We start from the raw sequence: 20,748 nt of genomic DNA, 5'->3' as shown, positions 1-20,748 counted from the left end.
TGCAGAGATTGGGCCTAAATCAGCTCTCTGATACCCCATGAGGGGTCCCGGATTGTGAGAGGGGAGTTCTTGGGTGACACATCCTGGAATTGGGCTCCCTCCTCTCTGGTTCTGGGGTGCGTCACCCGAGAACCACTGCTGCCAAGTCACCACAGCTTGGCAGCTCCTGTGTTGAGCGTCTGCCCTCTGGTGGTCAGTGCGCATCATAGCTATTGGTTGGATAGTTGGAAGGTCGCTTAGCCATATATATATATATATATATATATATATATATATATCACTAGTTGTTGTAAGAATTTAAAATAATTACAACATAGAAGGAATAAATGAAGTCTTATTATCAGTTTCATATAAATATTTTATCCAGGGAAACTATAAATTTTATCCTTAATTGAAGAGCTTACCTCTGCCAGGTAGGTAACCATGTTCAAGGTGATGTCAGCATATGCTTCATGAAGGTACCGGCAGACCACGCTGACCCAGGTGGCAGAGTCCCTCGTGTAGCTGTGTGTTTTATAAAGAGTCATGACATGTGCAAGATTGGAAAGTTTGGGATTCTTCTCTTCCAAACAAACCTTAAGAAGAGGAAAATCAATCAGGGATAGAATGGCCTGATGAATAGGAAGAAATGTCAGCAATTTCAGTATCAGTCCCAGCAGTCAGGAAAATACACACACACACACACACACACACACACACACATTTTTTTTATAGTCTGTGGAAGTGCTTATCTTAGTAATATAATATTTTCAAATTCTTTCTACCTGCTTTTTCAATAATGGGATCAAAAGAAAGTATGTATCAGCCACCCAGGAAGTTAATGATGAGCACTATCAGTTATTATTTTCAGGTTTTATGAAACTCATTGCCATGTCCAAGCCTGGTACTTTCTGTCCAATAGTGGGCCTTCTGGGAGGTCTGAATGGGTGTCTGAGCAGAAATGTAAGCCATACCTGAGCAATCCTGTCGGCTATATCCTTACAGAACTGATTTGGGTTTTCAAAGTGCTGAATCAGCTGGGGCAGGAGACACAGGACATTCAAAGGAAACCCTGGGTTAGAGAGGATATAATGGAGATGGATGAATATGGTGCATTTTCGCTATTAACAGTGGAAAAGCATATTACAGATTTTATTTTGAGGCCATGCAAATAAAGTCTTTTGAAGCAGCTTTAATGTGATCTAGCAAAATCCACAAAAAATGTACAACCAAAAATTTAAGAAGAAGAATAAAATGAATGGAAACCCTGGTTTGAAATTTTATCAGAAAACATAGTTTAGGGGAAACTTGTATAAGAGGACCTAGGCGAATCATTTAAGTTTCATTCATGTAATAAAAAAGGCTCTTTAAAATGAAGAGGATTCGCTTAGTACCACCGTGATAATCTCTAGCTCCATGAAATAAATCCTGGGCCACATTCCATACTATTAAAAATCCAGTCTGGCCGAAACTGGTTTGGCTCAGTGGTAGAGCGTTGGTCTGCAGACTGAAGTGTCCCGGGTTCGATTCCGGTCAAGGGCATGTACGTTGATTGCGGGCACATCCCCAGTAGGGGGTGTGCAAGAGGCAGCTGGTCGATGTTTCTCTCTCATTGACGTTTCTAGCTCTCTCTCTCTCTCCCTTCCTCTCTGTAAAAAATCAATAAAATATATTTAAAAAAAAAATCCAGTCTGTTGCAATGGCCATTGTGGCTTGTTGGTTGAGCATCATCCCATGCACAGAAAGGTTGCCTGTTCGATTCCCAGGCGGAGCACAAGCTTGAGTTGCAGGCTCTATCCCCAGTAGGGGTGTGCAGGAGGCAGCTGATCAATGTTTTTTATTTTCTCTCTTTCTCCCTTCATCTTTCTCTAAAATCAATAAAAACATTTAAAATTTTAATTTGTTGATTTGGCTTAATTCAAGAAAGTTATCAAGAGGAAAAGAAAATCTAAGAAAAAGAAAAGATTTAGGAGTTTAAAAAAAGGGAAATAATATCTGTACAAGAGCAATGGAATAAACGATAGTATCTGCAGTTTGATGTAGAAATAATAAAGAAATTTCCAAAAGCAAATATATATTTCTTCTGCCCCCTTTTATATTATTGCCTTAAAAATACCTTCTAAAATATAAATAGTTATGACTTACATTATATAAAAATTTAAAAGATAAAACAAACTATTCCCAACAAACCATTTCTAAGAAGAGCTGTAAGCCCATGATTTCTTATTAGCTAGACATGGATCTATACCAAACTTGTAAGATAGGGAATGCATTTCCTTTACCGATGGCTTGGGATGAGTCCACCATGGATATTCTGGACACTGGTGTCAGCAAACTGAAAAGCTGCTGGGTCAGGTCTATGGTAGTGATGGAGGTGAACCCTTTCAGCAGCAGCTGCTGTAACCCTGAGAAGTCTGACCACTTGAGCTGTGCATGGAGTTTCTCAAGTTTTTCTCGATTCTCAGCTTTATCGAGTGGCATGTGAGCCAGAAGTCTGTTCAACAGCCTTAAGGCCATGAGGTATTCAAACTCAAAATCAGATTCCATCAAGGCCACTGTGACCCAAAAGATGGTGGCCAACAGGTTGGTTGGATGGTTTATGTGTGATGGGTCTGTGAGGCTGTCCTTCATGGAGGATGAGCTTCTGGTTTTAGAGGAGAGACCTTGCTGGGTACAAGCCTGAATTCTGTCCAGTGTGGCACTGCGAGGTGGGTCTGAGGATCGGTCGATAACACCAAATTTCTTGGGTACAGAGAAGCTTCTCTGATGCCGGCTCCGTTCTGCAGTTGCTGTGCTGCCACTACCTGTTCCAGAGTTCACATTTAGTTGTCCTGTGCTCTTTCTGCTTGCTGTAAGTTTACTGCTAGAGCTTAAATCTGGTGATGAAGAACTGGGTATAAAAATAAAAATGTTCACACTAGATCAGATGGACCTAATAAAAATTTATAGATCCTTTAACCCCAAAACAACAGAATATACATTCTTCTCAAGTATACATGGAACATTCTCAAAGATAGACCACACATTAGGACAAAAAACAAGTCTATACAAGTTCAAGAAGATTGATATAATATGAAGCTTTTTCTCAGATCACAATAGCATGAAGTTAGAGATAAACTACAATAAAAAACTCAAAAAAACATTTGGAGGCTGAAGAGCATGTTATTAAATAATAGATGGTTTATGAGAGACAAAATGAGAAATTAAAAACTTCTTGGAAACAAATAAAAATGAACACACAATAAACCCTACAGGATACACAACAGCAGTTCTGAGAGGGTAGTTCATAGCACTATAGGTCAACTCAAGAAACAAGAAAAAGAACCAGTAAACTACCTAACCCTACAACTAAATGAAAGAGAACAGTAAGAAAAACTCAGAGAAAGTAGAAGGAAGAATATAATAAAGAACAGAGTGGAAATAAACACAGAGACTAAAAAAAAACAACAGTATAAAAGATCAATAAATTCAAGAGCTGGTCTTTGAAAAGATAAACAAGATTGATGATTGATGAACTTTTTTGTACTTAAAATTTATGAAAAATGATTTCAAAGCTTATTTCAGGCTGAAAATGTAAAACTATCAACATCTTGGTAAATTTTACTGATTTATATGAAGCTGTATTAACATATGTATTATATTAGTAATCACATTAGGTTTACCTATCCATAAAAAATGCTCTACTTAACAATGAAACAAGGCCTAATGAGATATAAAGTTATTGACCCAGTTTCAAAGCACAAGGGGAACTCAATGATACGAGCAGAATATGGAATTGTGAATGATCTGAAACTGGTTATTAAACTCTTTCAGGAACAAAGGAATTAAAAAAGAAAGATCCTAAGGTAGAAATTCTGCAAGTAAAATCAACTGTTTTTATAGTAATGGTTCAGATGAAGTTTTGTGCATATTCATTTAAAATAACATTTAGTTTTAGTTTCTATTCACAATGCAATAGGAAATATTATATAAAATTTGAAAAAACACTAAAAGACATAAAAGAAAGTGAAAAATCATTATTTGTATTATTTATCAGAGATAGCATTTGCTATCTATCTTCCTGGTGTTTTAAAATCCTTTTATAATTTGTGTGTGTGTGTGTGTGTGTGTGTGTGTGAGAGAGAGAGAGAGAGAGAGAGAGAGAGAGAGAGAGAGAGAGAGAGAGAGAAGAGAGAGAGATACCTGTCCCTCCCCCCCCCCTTTTTTTTTTTTAACTTAAGAAAATGTCATACATACTCTTTCAGGTCATCAATAGATTTCAAAAACTAGATTTATTTTTTGGACTTTGCCCAAAGTCTGGGCATCTCCCAAATATTTAGTACAGTATATTTGATTTCAAATGCCATTAAGCTGGTTCTCACCGAGATAATACAGTTAAGAGATCACTGTTCTTCAAGCAGTCAGACAAGTTATCCACGGCAGCTTCCAAAGTCAGGAGTGCTTCCATTACGTAACCCTGCCAAACACAGAGACAACATTTTGGACAGCTTGTAGCTGCTGTTAACTTTTTGTACATAAGTTTAATGAATGCAAACTTTATTAAAGTAATTTTAATATCATTAAAAGCTAGAAAGTTATTATTACTTTAATTTACAAAGTTTAAAACAAATTTTAAGGGCCACTGAGGAATTTAGCTTGCTCAGGAGTCAGAAGATAATTATAAAGATTTATTTTCCTAGGTCTGAGCTCCTCCACAGAGCAATCTCATTTGAAATCTAACAGGGAGGGGACAAGGCTGAAGATATCAGACACATGGTAGGCCTTTGAAATATAGAGTTGCAATGTCTGAAGGCAGAGATTAAGAGATGTATGCAATGGCTGTGCCTTAATGGCATTTTAAACAGCCCTTCTCATGGCCAGGAGGAGGAAAATAAGCTAGGGTCTATAGGCATGCAGGCCTCAATAGATGCAGGCAAGTTTCTGATGGAAAAGAAGGCTTGGTCCAAGTTACAGAGCAGGTAATGCTCTTGGCTTCAACCTGCCCAGGCCCCCATCTCTGGGCTCTACCTAGACGGTCTTCTTGTGGCATCTACTCCCTCCCTTACTTCTTCAGCTCTCCCAGTTTCCTGAAGGATGATCAAACAGAGAAATGTAGTACTTTACACAGGTACAACGGAGATCTCCTCCAGTGGGGGGATTGCACAACTATGTCCTTTGCTTGTGAAAAAATGACAAAACAACACCTAATTTTCCTGTCCTCTACCAAAAACAAACAAACAAACAAACAAAAAAACCAAAAAACCAAACAAAACAAAAACCCAACAACAAAACAACAAAGAAGAGCCACCAAAGAATGTTCAGATGTTAGTTTAAATAAACAGATGATATATGTGGAGTTTCTAGTACAATACTTCTGGGAATGACTTTTGTAAATATAAAAGCCAACCTCTAAAATTTGAATTGTACATGTCCACAGGGCTGGAATAATTGGCAAGAGAGTCAAGGTTTTTGAGAAAGTCGTTAGTTCCTTCTCTTTAAAATGAGAGAAACAGGACGTATTTGGTGTTCTTTCCTTCCCTACCTGAATCTCATCGCCATGTTCTCCAATCACCTCCACCAGTCTGGAGAGAAGGTCAGACAAGGCATGCGCTGACAGAGGTTGTTTGATTGCCCGGAATATCTGGAAGGACCGACAGGCATAGTGCCTTGAAGAACTTGCCAGGGCTGTCTGCAATGCAACCTCACTCAAGTGTTGCTCCAGACGGAAACCTAGGGCACCAAGAGGCCAGAGACCAGATCAGCTGTCATTCTGCAAAGTCTGGGGCAACAGTAGTTATCTGAAGGTTTGAAACAGGTTCACTGTACAGAACTATGTCCTGGTGGTACTTATTTAAAAACTAACAATTAAAAAAACCCTAAATTTTAATAAATCTTAAGGGGTATAGTGTAGTAGGAAAAGATGGTTCTGATTTTGAACTAGAAGTTTTCAGTCTCAGAAACTTATTCTCTATTGACTATTTCCTTATCTTTAACTTATGAATAAAAGCATCTATCTCATAGAAGTTTTGTGGAAATTAAACAACTTTAAATAAAAGTGCTTAGTACAGTGTGGGACACATACGTGTTCACAAGTGTATTGCTATTGATCACCCTGCTATTTTTCCACATTATTGTACTGTACTATTATACTTTTTACATGAAACATTTTCACTCCTTTTTTTCAATAACACAATTTGTTAGAAATAAATGTTCTGAGTACTTATGTATTTAGAGGAAGCTATTAGTGAATCTAGTCAAGTCTGAATATAACTGAGGCCTGGACCCAAGTCTTTGCTCCTCAGCACGGTCTGTAAGTACTCAGATATAGAAATGAGGCAGTGCAGTAAAGGCAGCCAAAGTAGACCTCCACCAGAATATGTGTTCTTTCAATAACATGGAGGGAATCTTAGTCATCAGAAAACCATTTGACCAGTTGAAAATTAAAATGTGAGGGAAAGTTAACAATTAATGCCTGGGCTATTACCTTGTACAAGGACCCTGCCTCTCTGCAAGAGTTAGAGCACATGATATAAACAGTGATTTTAGCTGTTTCCATGACCTGGAGAGCTCTGTGGCACGTTTGATGGTGACGTGGAAGTGGGACAGGAGGGATTATTCATTGTTATCCTTCTTAGTTTTGCTTGGCTGCTTGACCCCAGGGGCATGTTGACAATATAAAAAAATGTTCCTGCAAAGTGAACGAGGGGCCCTGGGAAATGGACTCAAGGAAATCCAGGGTTAGAAATGCAGAGTTAAACCCAGAAACATGTCACAACTTATGAATGGGTCATGTTTCAAAACTGTTCTTTATGTCTTTATTTTGTTTTTCAAAACATGTTTGTTTGTGTGTTGTTGTTTTTAATTAAAACCATTTTTATAGAGAGGCTAGCTCCCTGGCAGTGGAACAGAATCTTATTTAAATTATCATGAGCTAAAGACTAAACAAAAGTCCTTTCCAGGAGGACTGCAGACTCCACTACGCATATGACAATGGCTTTTAAGAAAACCTATTTAGTGTGTGGCATCTCCCTGGTACACATGAATCTACACCTTCCAGCCTTCCTTGCAGTTAGGTGTGACCTTGTACCTGAGTTCTAGCCAGTGGAATGTGGGAAGAAGCACTTGACAGGGATGTGAACTTCTCTGCTTAATCCCTCACTCTCTCTTCCTCCTCCAGGTAGCAGAGCCACATGACGGAGAGTCTCTGACCACCAGGTGGAAGGCCTCCTGTCCAACATCCACACTGAATTGTTGTGATCCAGAAATAACCACTTATGTTAAGTGTTTGAGCTCTGGGACGTGTTTGCTTCAGCAGCTATGCTACCCTGACTAATACATTTCCAAGAATACATTTTATTGTGCTATAGCAGAAATAGGCAGAGAGCAGCAATGTAGAAGGAAATTTTAGTGGGTAAGAATATATTGGGTAAGGTGTGAAAATACACCTGCCAAGAATACAGTGCAAGGCATTCATATGTCTTCTCATTTTTATCAAGGTCATACAGTTAAGGGTTTTAGACAAATAAATAGTTCACATATAGCAGTAAATTTCGTGCTATGTGCAATTTAAAGTAACGTTTAAATGGGGAAAATACCAATAGAAGAGGTCTTCATATTTCAAAGAAATTCCCAAGGGGAAACTCAAGACTGGAAGTCTAGGTCATCCTATTCCTGTAATGATTCTCTGTCATTATTATTATTTTTGCTTTTAAAAACAACTATCCACTGATAACAAAAAGAGATGTGGCTAATCTAGAATGTTTCAAATTGTGACACGTGTTAATTATCAGAGCAGCTAAGAAGCCAGTAAGCCATAGTTAGTGTGTTCAGCCAGGTACATGACAAAGGTAGGAACAGTCATTGCATTGAGCTGAAAGACCCCATTTAAATTTCACACACAGATCAGCCCCAGCCAACTTGAATTCAAGTGGAATTTAGCTAATAGCTTCAATATGATGCTTTTATAGTCTAACTAAAAATCACACTGGATTTAGAATATTCAATAGAATTGTTAGCAACTATTTTTAAAAAAATATATATTTTATTGATTTTGTACAGAGAGGAAGGGAGAGAGATAGAGAGTTAGAAACATCGATGAGAGAGAGTCATCGATCAGCTGCCTCCTGCACACCCCCCACTGGGGATATGCCCGCAACCAAGGCACATGCCCCTGACCGGAATCGAACCCGGGACCCTTCAGTCCCCAAGCCGATACTCTATCCATTGAGCCAAACCGGTCCCGGCTGTTAGCAACTATTTTTAAAGTATAAAACATTTTATCACAAAATTCTTTTTTAAAAAACCAGTTTGAAGGCTGACTACTTCTCATAGTTGAGTCTATGCCAAATCAATAAGAATTAGTTCTCATGGATTTCTTTAAATAAAATTAATATTGTGGACATAGTTAATTCTAGTGAGGGAATGAAGTGAGGAGAACGTTGACTTTGGGGATGTTATTTGATAGAGTATAATGCAAATATACATGACAGTATCAGTCAGACACATCTGAAATAAATTTCAAAACTCTTCTATGAATAGTCTTCTGCTATAGGTGCCAAAAGTTAGAAATATATACAATATATATCATTGATGTCATATATCATATATATATAGTGCGATATACGTATATAGTATAAATTCTGACTTATACTATAGATGATCTATAGTGTAGTCATATAGGTGAAGAATGAGCTCAATTATAAAAAAGTCCTGAAAGTGGAAGGGTTTTGGGGAAACAGGATGAAGTACCTGATTTAGAATCTTTAAATACGGACAAAATGTGCCGTAGAAAATTTGTGAGTTGTTCGGCACTCTTTGAATTTTGATTTCTGGGCGTGATGTCTTCATGGCACCAAAGTGGACCAAATGCCCTGGAACAAAACACAGTGTCAAAAACACAGCGGTCACTTTGCACTTTGAAAACCATCTACGCAGTTCTAATTCCAAAGGCACAATATATATATTTAAAGTTTCACTAATTTGGGGGAAAATTTCAGTCTTATAAGGTTTATGAACATACCCAAACAGATCTGGCTAATTTATAGACACACTTTTTAAAAAAAATTTTATTCACAAAACCAAAACCTCACAACATTTAATCACGAAACAAAAACCTTTCAATTCACCAGAACAGTGTTTGTCATATGATAGATGTTCCATAGATGCATGTTAAATAAAACAACATATACAGTTGTAAATAAAATGTAGATGTAGACACAGACTCAATTTGCACATTCAGTATTTGGGAAGATAATGCTTTTATCAGGATCACATCAGTAGGTTGCCGAATACTGTGGAACCTGCCATGACCTGACAGCAAGTTTCAGGAGCTGAAGGAGGGACCAACACACAAATGAAAATGCTAGACAAAAATATGAATTATTAAGGTGCGGGGCTAGGTGGAGCCTCTCTCTTGAAGAGATACACCGTGTCCTGGCCTTGTCAGCTTTTTATTCATTTTAGATACACATCTTGCCCTCAGTAAAGCATGGCAGACAAGTAGCAGACAGACAGTCTCAAAGGACAGTAAAGATCAGTAAGGCCCAGTAAACATTTACTTGGAGGCTATCAGGTCAGGAGATTGCTTTGAACCACCACTATTGCAACACAAATAATCAGTGCCTAGCGTAAGCCCCTGATACTCAAGATCCATCTGCCTGCCTCCTGCGTTCCTTGGTGCATGCTCATGACAGTGTTGACAAGTGGTGGTTTCCTGCATTACCACATTGAAGATACGGCCTCTGTTGTTTACTTGTTTTTCGGTAGTAAGAATAGGATGGAGCCAGATGTGAGAATTTTGGAGAAAACCCTTCCCAACACATGGCATTGACAATGGTGAGAGATGACAACAAAGTATTCAGGTGTCTGAAGTACCTTGTGTGTGGGCACCATCAGTTTCTTCCTGTTTCCTGAACATTAAATCCCACATGGAGCTGATAGCTAGCTATGCAGAATGCCCTGAACTATTAACAAAGGAAAAAAATGCTCTATTTTTCACCATTTAGTGCATTAGTTAAAGAAAAGAAAAAAAAAAAGGGAAATATCAGATAACACAAATTGAGACTAGACTCCCAACACAACAGCACACCAGTTCACATGTGAGCATGCTTTTATACAAATGTAGGACCTTGGGGTAGTAGAAATTCTGAAATGAAATTGTTCATTAGAAGAACCAGAAGACCTAAAAATTGGGATTATCCACTTTTTCTTGATTTTGATATATTATTTGTTTGGTTCATTTCCTATCAGGCTTCCTACTGTTTCTGATTTCTGACTTCCATTTATAAACTCTTTGGACTAGATGAGCAGATTCTGGGTCCCTTGGCAGCTGCTCCTGGGTCCACTGTGGCTGATATCTTTGGCTTCCAGAGCGAGGTTATTTGCCAAGTTTCAGGGCTCCCAGATCCTGGCAGCTCTAATAGATGAACAAAACAATGCTCACCGAGGGGCGCTACCATCTGAGTGGTTTTGAAAGATGGAATTTTCTGAAAAAACTCACCTGAAAATAGCTGCTTGTCTCCTTGCCCTCCTTACCTGGTTGTCAGGAACTCAATGAGCTTGTTGGCCTTCTCATCTGTTTCAGCAGTGGTGTCTACGTCTTCTACCTCTTGGGACATCTGTGGGAGGTTCCCACTGCTGCCTCCCAGACTGATGCTGGAAGAGGTGGAACTGGAGCTCAGCCCCGAGTCTGGCACTGGTGATGACTGGTCCTCCCTCAGAAAGTCAAAGCCACCTGGTTGAGAAGAAGGTCAAGGGGGGTGCGCTGGGCAGGGCACATAACGAGGTCAGGAGGTGAGCATACAGAAGTATGCAGTTATCTCATTTTTTTTTTCATAAAACATTTTATTTTGGCTATAGTTATGATTAAAAAGAGACATATATTCTTTCCTTATGGAATGGTTACACTCTGTATAATCAGAGTGATTTAGTAATAGGAGAATAGAAAATTACTATTTAATAAATATATTTCTACTTTAAGGTTTTAATTCATGCTTTCTGAAAAAGAAGTTGTGTGTTTGGGTTCCACTCTACATCTGTACCTAACTGCTGTTAATAAGTTATGCCTAGATACTAGACTGATACAATGATATAATTTTTGAGGATATCAGTTATATAAGGGATGATGAGTAAGTTTTACATCTTGTTTTTGAGTAAATGTGCCTGGAACCACAAATATTTTGTGTATGTTAATTGTTTTAACAAAGTATATATCATGTTTGTCAAAGCCATATGGTATAAAAAAATACTAGTGATTTTTTCCACTTTGTATTTGGATAACATTCTACATCTCTAGATGTGTTATGGGTTTGAAAAATTATAAACATTTCCATCTACTTAAAAAAATAATAAAAAGTTCATAGTTCTGATGTGTCTGACTTTTGTTTTGCCTGGGTTTTGAATTAGGAGTGAGGAGCCTGGGTCTGAATATCATCTCTACCATTTACTGTAAAATCTCAGGAAGTTGGTATGATTTCTCTGTACCTCAGTTTTATATTATGATAAGATAAAGACAATTTCTATCACAAATTCTTAGTGTGGATTTGAAAGTAGCTACAATTGAAACAAGGTTTTCAATAAATATTTATGTAAAGGAGACTATTCCTAAATCTATTGTGCACTTACCTAATTCAAGTATAGATACAATCATTCCAGTTATTGTTTGTCTTGCCCATGGATTCTGTGTTTTGCTTTGTAAATCTCCACTCTCAATCACTTATGCTGCATCAGTGGGATAGTGAATATAAAGCTGCCACACTCAGAGAGATACAACTTAACAGACATTACAGTCTTCTCAGCCTAAAATTATGTGCTTAATGGAAAATATCTTTATCCTGGGGAGTTAGAACAGCCAGAATGTTTCATATTTTTTAAATTGAGCATCTAAAGAAAAAAGAATTTTGTGTCTCTGAAAGGCTGCTGAATTATTTCAATCAAGTGTAGTGTGTTCAATATAAAGACCTTATAATAATAATATGGAAAATATATTTGAAAGTATTTAATGATGATGATGGTCCTTCTACCTCAGTGTTAATGACTTCATATTAGTTTTCTAAAGACATGTTAACATCTCTCATAAGACAAGGCAGTGCTGAATACGTGATGAATGAAAGGTACAATTTCAAGATTATAAAGAAAGTACATGGTAACATTGTATGAAATGCCATACCATGTCCAATGCCAATGTAATATACAAAATAACTAGGTAAAAAAGGTAGCCCGAGAACTCTGTTAGTTCATCATCATTTTAAGATATTTAAAATATTCAAAATAAAAATCATTGGTTAACCCTTTTGGGAAAATTTTCATGAACAGCTGAGTAGAAGAGAGTAATTTTTTTTTTTTGACTCAGCTAATGCTTTCTGTTCTCATTTCTAAGAAGTATTTGGTTTTAAAACAGCAGTGGTTTTTAATAGACTTGCATTCATTCATGCTTTCCAGAAAAGTCAGTCAAGTGACAATTCCTTCAGAGAAACTAGAAGGAATGCAGTAAATATCTGGCACCTTGGCAATGACCTACTTGCAAGGTGATGGAGAAAGTCACTGTTTCCTGTGTTCTCATTTTTCAGGGTTCTAGATAGAAGCTCTTGTTCAATGGACATTTAAATTTTCAATTTATTGATAGAAACATATTTAATGAAAGCAGAAACATACCGTATTTTTCGGACCATAAGACGCACTTTTTCCCCCCCAGAAGTGGGGGGGGGGGAGGGGAGAAGTCCCTGCATCTTATGGTCCAAATATAGCCTACACATATACTTTAAAAAAAAGTTTTTTTACTTGCCCGGCTCTGTGTGGTCTCTATGTGCTTGCCCGGCTCTAAAATGGTTCTAAATGCTGCTGTTTACTTTACAGGGTTGATTACATGTGTTTATGACTGTGATGTTGGGTTTTAATGCACATAAAATATTTTAGGACACTATTTGTTTCAGAATCTTTTTTTCTTCATTTCTCTTCTCTAAAAACTGGTGCGTCTTATGGTCCGAAAAATATGGTAATAAAAATAAGGAAAACATATGAAAATATTCAATAACAAAGAAGGATTTTGAGAGGCAAGTTGACATCCAGTGAAGTGGTGCCTATTTATTGAGCTGTTATTTTGTTACTTGGAAAGGTGGGGGTGAGAGCATTAGAGCATGGAAAAATGGGCCCCACTGACACCTTCGGTAGTCTCTGAATCTATGACTGTGTCTCGGGCTTTCAGTCACACTCCTTTTGTTACCTGTGTAGAGATACTCGGGTTGATAAGCTGGCTGTACTGTTAGAGTTTTAGTTTCCCCCATTTCTCGAGTCTGCAGGAGCACAGAGGCAATGGCATGGAAACTGCTGTTGCAGGACAGTGCTATCAAGAGGTGAAGTAGCAAATTTTTGCTGTGTTCAAAGACTTCAGGCCGGTAATGGTCCAACCCTGGAACAAAATGTGGAATCTTTTAGTAAAAACAATTTTTTATCTCTTTTAGACTCCAGGGATAGTAAATGTTCCCTAACACCTGGGGGAAGGGAAATCTTAAAAAAAAAATGTTTAATTTTCTTTGTTACTATTTCTAGTACTAACATAAAGAATTGGGTTTAGGAAAAATAAAGCATTTTATTCCTTAAATCAAATATTCTCATAAAGTGATGATAGATGGACTTCCCTTAACCTCTTGATATTGTTAGCATTCCTTCTTCTTGAGGCTTTCCATAACTGAACTCCCTGAATGGTTGTTCCTCTTCTCATTTTTGCTCTATAACTTGGGTTACAATCTCAGTATGTGGCCTGCTGCGCTCTATATTCTTTCTCTCTATGCACTAATTATGTCTAATGGCTTTAAATTTATCACATCTAGCCTGGTTGAGCATCGACCTATGAGCCAGGTCAGGGTTTGATTCCTGGTGAGGGCACATGCCTGGGTTGCAGGCTCGATCCCCAGTGAGGGGCATGCAGGAGGCAGTGGATCAATGTTTCTCTCTCATCATTGATGTTTCTATTTATCTATCCCTCTCCCTTCTTCTCTGAAATCAATAAAATATATTTAAAGAATTTTTTACATATAGACAAAGACTCTCAAAGAGGCCCAATTTGTTTTAGATATCTTCATAGGTATAGCACAAGTGAGGTGCCACACAACTTATATTGTAGTCATAGGAACATTTTAAACAATGCCTGGTTAACTGAATTTTAGAGCAGGAAAGCAGATGTCTATGCACAATGAAAACTCTCTGGGTTACCTTCACAGAGTTTAGACATATTGGCTAGAGTTCCTCTTGGATCCAGTCTTACCTAAGAAGACAGCATGAAGTAATAATGGCAAGTGAAGAGCCCAGTCTTCTCTTACACTGTGATCTACCACCATCTCAGTCATAAAAATCACAGCAATATTGCACCTAATCAATGAAATGACAAAGTTAATACAACTTCTATAGAGAATGGAAATACATGTTTAGATCATTAAGTCACAATTAAATGCAACACATAAGCTTTGCTGAAGAACTATGTAAGAACTTTCTCCCAGGGAAGTGAAGTTCTAAAAATGTACAGAGCTCCATAAGAATAAACATCAGTTGAGCTAATTACATAACATACTTGTTACTAGGTAATAATAGCTGAGTCATGATGAGAAAGAGAAGACAAGAGTTCTCTTTTCAACTTGCTTACAATCTAAAATGCTTATAAAATGAAGACCTATATCAAGTAAGTATGACAAGGCAGCTTTACACATTGGTTAACATTTGACCAAACTCTACCAATGTGCTGAGAACTGCAATTCAAGTTATGAATCAGCATCCCTCTGATTTTAAAGTTTATTTTATTTGATAGGACTTGAAACAGGTTTCCCTGTTCTTCTAGGGAAAAAGGTCCAGTCAAAACTAAGTGGTCATTTCTCTCTACCTGTACATGCTGCTCACCTGTGGAGTGGCCCCCGAGGGGTGATGGTTTCTGGGAGGTAGTCAACCAGAGGGGCCCAGCATCCCCCAGTAGAAGGCATTGGTAAGGGCTGCGGCTGCTTGGTCTCTGTGATAGTTAACAGCCATCCAAGGTAGGGAGATATTGGGTCATCTGTAGGGTGAGAAAGACAGTGTGCTTTATCTTTAGGAAGGTAATTTTGTTTTCTCTACTTAGTGTTTCTAGAAAGAATATTACAAATTCATGCTCATAAAAATAATTTTCTAAGCATGTTATTAGGTGAGTGTAAATTATACAATCAAATAAGTTAGAATAACTTGAATAGGTTTCTTTAATCATCATCATATTATTATTAAATATGATGTCACATATATCCTGAGTACAGTTTCCAGAATAGTCTTACATTGAATGTTTATTCTTTTCAATGCATCTTCATAAGGCTATTTGACTTCAAGGAGAGAGTGGGTTGTGTGGGACCAGCTTTGCTGATTTTGAGCTGCTGGTCTTTCATTTAATGGTGTTGATATAAACTTCTAGGCCCAAGATAGAACAGATCTTTCCTAGGGTGCCTTGGCAGCAAACCAAAATTTAGATAACTTTCATGTTCCTGTAAATGCATTGCTTGACCAATAAGCAGCATGCTCATTAAGCCAGTATCTGGACACCATGCCAACTCTGGCTCTATAATGACTTCCTTGTTCTTGATTCTTTTTTTTTTTTTTTTTTTTTTTTTTTAGGTTTTTAATTGATTTTTTTTTTTAATATTTCAAGAAAAAAAACCCGATTTTAAATATAATATTACCAAATGGTACTAACATAGTACAATATCACAAAAGTAACAGGATTGCTTCTATTATATTCTAAAATATTTTTTCCTCTGGCTCTATTCCTCCCCCCAACCCCATAAGTTTATGTTGTTCTTTATATTCCACAAATGGGTGAGATCATGTGGTATTTATCTTTCTCCTTCTGGCTTATTTCACTTAGCATAATGCTCTCCAGGCTCATCCATGCTGTTGCAAATGGTGAGTTCCTTTTTTTTTTTTTTTTTTACAGAAGCAGAGTATTTCATTGTGTAGATGTATAACAGTTTTTAATCCACTCATCTGCTGATGGACACTTAGGCTGCTTCCAAATCTTATTGTAAATGGTGCTGCTATGAACATAGGGTTTCATATATCTTTTGATTGATGTTTCTGATTCCTGGGTACATATTCAAAGAATTAGGATTACTGGGTCAAATGGGAATTCTATTTTTAATTTTTTTTTGAGGAAACTCTATACTGTTCTCCACAGTGGCTGCACCAGTCTGCATTCACACAAGCAGGGCATGAGGGTTCCTTTTTCTCCACATCCTCTCCAGCACTTGTTTATTGATTTGTTGATAATAGCCATCCTGACAGGTGTCAGATGGTATTTCATTGTCATTTTGATTTGCATCTCTTGGATGATTAGTGACTCTGAGCATTTTTTTCATATGTCTCTTGGACTTCTGTATGTCTACTTTCAAAAAGTGTCTATTTGGTTCTTTACCCATTTTTTTTTATTGGATTATCTTCCTTTTGTTAAATTGTATGAGTTCCCTGTAAATTTTGGGTAATAATAGCTGAGGGGTCTAATTTAGATTAGACCCTTATCGGAGATAACATTGGCAAATATATTCTCCCATGCTTTCTTATTGTTTTGTTGATGGTTTCTTTTGCTGTGCAGAAGTTTTTTATTTTGATGTAGTCCTATTTGTTTATTTTCTCTTGAGTTTCCATTGCCCTAGGAGCTGTATTGGTGCCCTATGAGCTGTATTGGTAAAGATACTGCTATTACATATGTCTGCTATTTTGATGCCTATGGGTGCTTCTAAGATTTTTATGGTTTCCCATCTTATGTTTAAGTCCTTTATCCATTCTGAGTTTAATTTTGTATATGGTATAAGTTGGTGGTCTAGTTTCATTTTTTTTTTCATGTTATCTGTCCAATTTTCCCAACACCACTTATTAAAGAGACTGTTTTGATTCCCTTGCATGCTCTTGCCTCCTTTGTCAAATATTAATTGAGCATATTGGCTTAGGTTGATTTCTGGGTTCTCTGTTCTGTTCCATTGGTCTATATGTCTGTTCTTGTGCCAGTACCAGGCCATGCTGAGAACAGTGGCTTTGTAATATAGCTTGGTATCTGGTATTGTGATCCCTCCAACTTTGTTCTTCTTTCTCAGGATTACTGTGGCTATTCAAGGTCTTTTTTTATTTCCATATACATTTTTTTTTGGAGAGTTTGTACTAGGTCTGTGAAATATGCTGTTGGTATCTTAATGGGGATTGCATTGAATCTATAGATTGCTTTGGGTAGTATGGACATTTTAATGATGTTGATTCTACCAATCCATGAACCTAGTATATTCTTTCATTTGTTTATATCTTCCCCTATCTATTTTTTCAATGTCCTGTAGTATTTTTCCAAGTTTAGGTATTTTACTACCTTAGTTAAGTTTATTCCTAGGTATCTTAATTGTTTTTGGTGCAATGGTAAATGAGATTGTTTTTTTTAGTTTCTCTTTCTGTGAGTTCATTATTGGTGTATAGAAATGCCATAGGTTTCTGGGTGTTAATTTTGTATCCTGCTATGTTGCCAAATTCTTTGGTTAAGTCTAGTAGTTTATTGATGGCATCTTTAGAGTTTTCTATGTACTATATCATGTCATCTGCGAATAATGACAGTCTTCTTTTCCAATTTGGATACTTTTTGCTTCTTCTTCTTGTCTGATTGCTGTGGTTAGCACTTCCAGTACTATGTTGAATAGAAGTGGTGAAAGAGGGAATCCCTGTCTTGTTCCTGTTCTTAGGGGAAATGGTTTTAGTTTTTGCCTATTGAGTATGATGTTGGCTACAGGTTTGTCATATATGGTCTTTATCATGTTGAGATATGCTCCCTCTATTCCCACTTTGCTGAGAGTTTTTATTAAAAAAGGGTGTAGGATTTTGTAGAATGCTTTTTCTGAGTCTATTGATATAATCATGTGATTTGTGTCTTTCAATTTGTTTATGTGATTTATCGCACGTATTGGTTTGCAAATATTGTACCAGCTTGCATCCCTGGAATATATCCCACTTCATCATGGTGTATAATCTTTTTAATATATTGCTGGATGTGATTTGCTAATATTTTATTGAGGATTTTAGCATCTATGTTCATCAGGGATATTGACCTATAATTCTCTTTCTTTTTAGTGTCTTTATCTGGTTTTGGAATTAGGATAATTCTGGCCTTATAAAAAGAGTTTAAAAGTGTTCCTTCCTCTTAGTATTTCTGAAATAGTTTGAGCAGTATAGGTGTTAGTTCTTCGAATGTTTGGCAAAACTCGCCTGTGAAGCTATCCAGACCTGAGCTTTTGTTTGGTGGGAGGTTTTATTATTTATCTTTAATTACTGCTTCTATTTCATCAATTGTTATTAGCCTATTCAGGTTTTCTAATTCCTCCTGATTCAGTTTTGAGAGATTATATTTTTCTAAGATATTATCCATTTCATTGATATTGTCCAGCATATAGCTGTTCATGGTATTATCTTACAATCCTTTGTATTTCTGTGGAGTCAGTGGTTACTTCTCCACTTTTGTTTATGATTTTACTTATTTGGGTCCTCTCTTTTTATTTCATGATAATTTTGGCTAATGGTTTATCAATTTTATTTATTCTTTTTAAAAAAATATATTTTATTGATTTTTTACAGAGAGGAAGGGAGAGAGATAGAGAGCCATAAACGTCGATGAGAGAGAAACATCGACCAGCTGCCTCTTGCACACCCCCTACCGGGGATGTGCCCGCAACCAACATACATGCCCCTGACCGGAATTGAACCTGGGACCTTTCAGTCTGCAGACCGACGCTCTACTACTGAGCCAAACCAGCTTCAGCCAATTTTGTTTATTTTTTCAAAGAGCCAGCTCTTGGTTTCATTGATTTTTTTTTGTATTGTTTTTTATTTCTCTGTATTCTTTATTTCTGCTCTAATCTTTATTATTTCCTTCCTTCTATTATACTTACGCTGGTCTTGTTCTTTTTCTAGTCCTTTAAGTTGTAAGGTTAGTTTATTTCTATTTTTTTGTTTTTTTTGGTTGTATGCCTGTAGTGCTATGAATTTCCCTCTCAGGACTGCTTTTGCTGTATCCCAGAGATTTTGGGTTGTTGTGTGTTCATTTTTATTTGTTTTCAGGAATTTTTAAATTTCTTTCTTGATCTCATTGGAAACTCATTCATTGTTTAGTAACATGCTATTTAGCTTCCATGTGTTTGAATGTTTTTGAGTGTTTTTACTGTAGTTTTATTTCTAATTTCATTCCACCGTGATCTCAGAAGATGCTAGCTATGATTTCAATCTTCTTGAACTTGTAGAGACTTGTTTTGTGTCCTAATATGTTGTTATCTTTGTGCACTTGAGAAGAATGTATTCTGCTGCGTTGGGGTGATATGTTCTATAAATGTCAATTAAATCCATCTGATCCACTGTGTCCTTTAGAGTCACTATTTTCTTAAGTTTTGTCTGGAAAATCTATCCAGTGAAGTAAGAAGGGTATTAAAGTTCCTCTATTATGACTGTATTGTTGTCAACATCTCCTTAAAGTCCTCTAGAATTTTTTTTTTTTTTTTTTTTTAACATATTTAGGTGCTCCTTTTTTGGGTGCATATATGTTTTCCAGGGTTATATCCTCTTGTTGGGTTGATCCCTTTAGTATTATGTAGTGACCTTTTTTGTCTCTTGTGATAGCCTTCATTTTAAAGGCTTCATTCTTATGACAGCATTTTGTTGGGATATGATTATTGTTACTCCAGCTTTTATTTTACTTTCCATTAGCATGGAAATTTTTTTTCCATCCCTTCACTCTCATCCTCTATGTGTCTTTTGTTTTGAGGTGGGTCTCTGATAAATAGCATATACATGTTTTTGTATCTATTCAGCTGTACAACACCTTTTGATTAGATCATTTAATCCATTTACATTTAGGATTATTATTGATAGATACTTATTTATTGCCATTTTAATTCTGTATGGTGAGGTTTCTCTCTCTGTTTCTTCTTCTCATAGCAGTCCCTTTAGCATTTCTTGTAATGAATGCTTGGTGGTGATATACTCCTTTAGTCTTTTTTTGTGTGTGAGAAGCTCTTTTTTGACTGCCTATTGTGAATGATAGCCTTGCTGGATGTAGTAATATTAGTATCAGATCCTTGCTTTCTTGAATCCTCCATGCCATTCTCTTCTGGCCTATAAAGTTTCTGATGAGAAAACAGGTGTCAACCTTATGGGAACTCCTTTGTAGGTAACAGTTTTCTCTTGTTGCCTTTAAGATTCTCTCTTTGTCTTTAAATTTTGGCATTTTAATTATGCTGTGTTTGAGTTCTTCTTGCTTGGGGTTTTCTGTGACTCCTGAACTTGTGCGACTTTTTCCTTTACCATGTTAGGGTAGTTTTCTGCTATTATTTCTTCAAATACATCCTCTATTCCCTTCTCCTTTTCTGCTTCTTCTGACAGACCTGCTATTATAATATTGTTATGTTTCACATTGTCCCACAGCTCCCTTAAATTGTCCTTCTGTTTCATAATTGTTTTTTCTTTTTGGTTCTCTGATTGAGTGATATTTTCAACTCTGTCTTCTAATTCACTGATTCAATCCTCAGCTTCCCCTAATCTGCTGAGTATTCCTTCCAATGTGCTTTTTATTTGTGTTATGTTATTCTTTATCTCAGACTATTCTTTTTTTCATAGTTACTGTATCTTTTTTCATGCTGTCGAGCATCTTTCCCATCATTACTCTGAACTCTGTTTCAGATAAATTTCTTATCTCTGCTCCATTTATCTCTTCTTCTGGAGAATTCTCTAGTTCCTTCATTTGTGGGGTTGTTTCTTTGTCTCCTCATT

General features: G+C 36.7%; 1 protein-coding gene across 11 annotated transcripts in view; it reads right to left on the bottom strand.

The window, feature by feature from the left end:
- The window catches only part of FRY (FRY microtubule binding protein), a 459,465-nt gene that overhangs the window by 90,115 nt on the left and 348,602 nt on the right, over positions 1-20,748 (bottom strand). For all 11 annotated transcript variants that reach the window (XM_036454766.2, XM_045588489.1, XM_045588490.1 and 8 more), the window contains 10 exons: positions 14,845-14,995; positions 14,219-14,322; positions 13,178-13,363; positions 10,492-10,690; positions 8,707-8,828; positions 5,501-5,688; positions 4,341-4,435; positions 2,262-2,869; positions 954-1,051; positions 405-575 (listed from right to left, as the gene is read on the bottom strand). In XM_036454766.2, coding sequence (XP_036310659.1) covers positions 405-575; positions 954-1,051; positions 2,262-2,869; positions 4,341-4,435; positions 5,501-5,688; positions 8,707-8,828; positions 10,492-10,690; positions 13,178-13,363; positions 14,219-14,322; positions 14,845-14,995 — 1,922 coding nt within the window. The remainder of the gene's footprint in view (positions 1-404; positions 576-953; positions 1,052-2,261; positions 2,870-4,340; positions 4,436-5,500; positions 5,689-8,706; positions 8,829-10,491; positions 10,691-13,177; positions 13,364-14,218; positions 14,323-14,844; positions 14,996-20,748) is intronic.

Source organism: Pipistrellus kuhlii, unplaced genomic scaffold, assembly GCF_014108245.1.
Source record: "Pipistrellus kuhlii isolate mPipKuh1 unplaced genomic scaffold, mPipKuh1.p scaffold_m20_p_3, whole genome shotgun sequence".
In the NCBI taxonomy this organism is placed as follows: Eukaryota; Metazoa; Chordata; class Mammalia; order Chiroptera; family Vespertilionidae; genus Pipistrellus; species Pipistrellus kuhlii.
The sequence above is the reverse complement of the archived record's forward strand: the minus strand, read 5'-3'. Positions and strand labels throughout refer to the sequence as shown.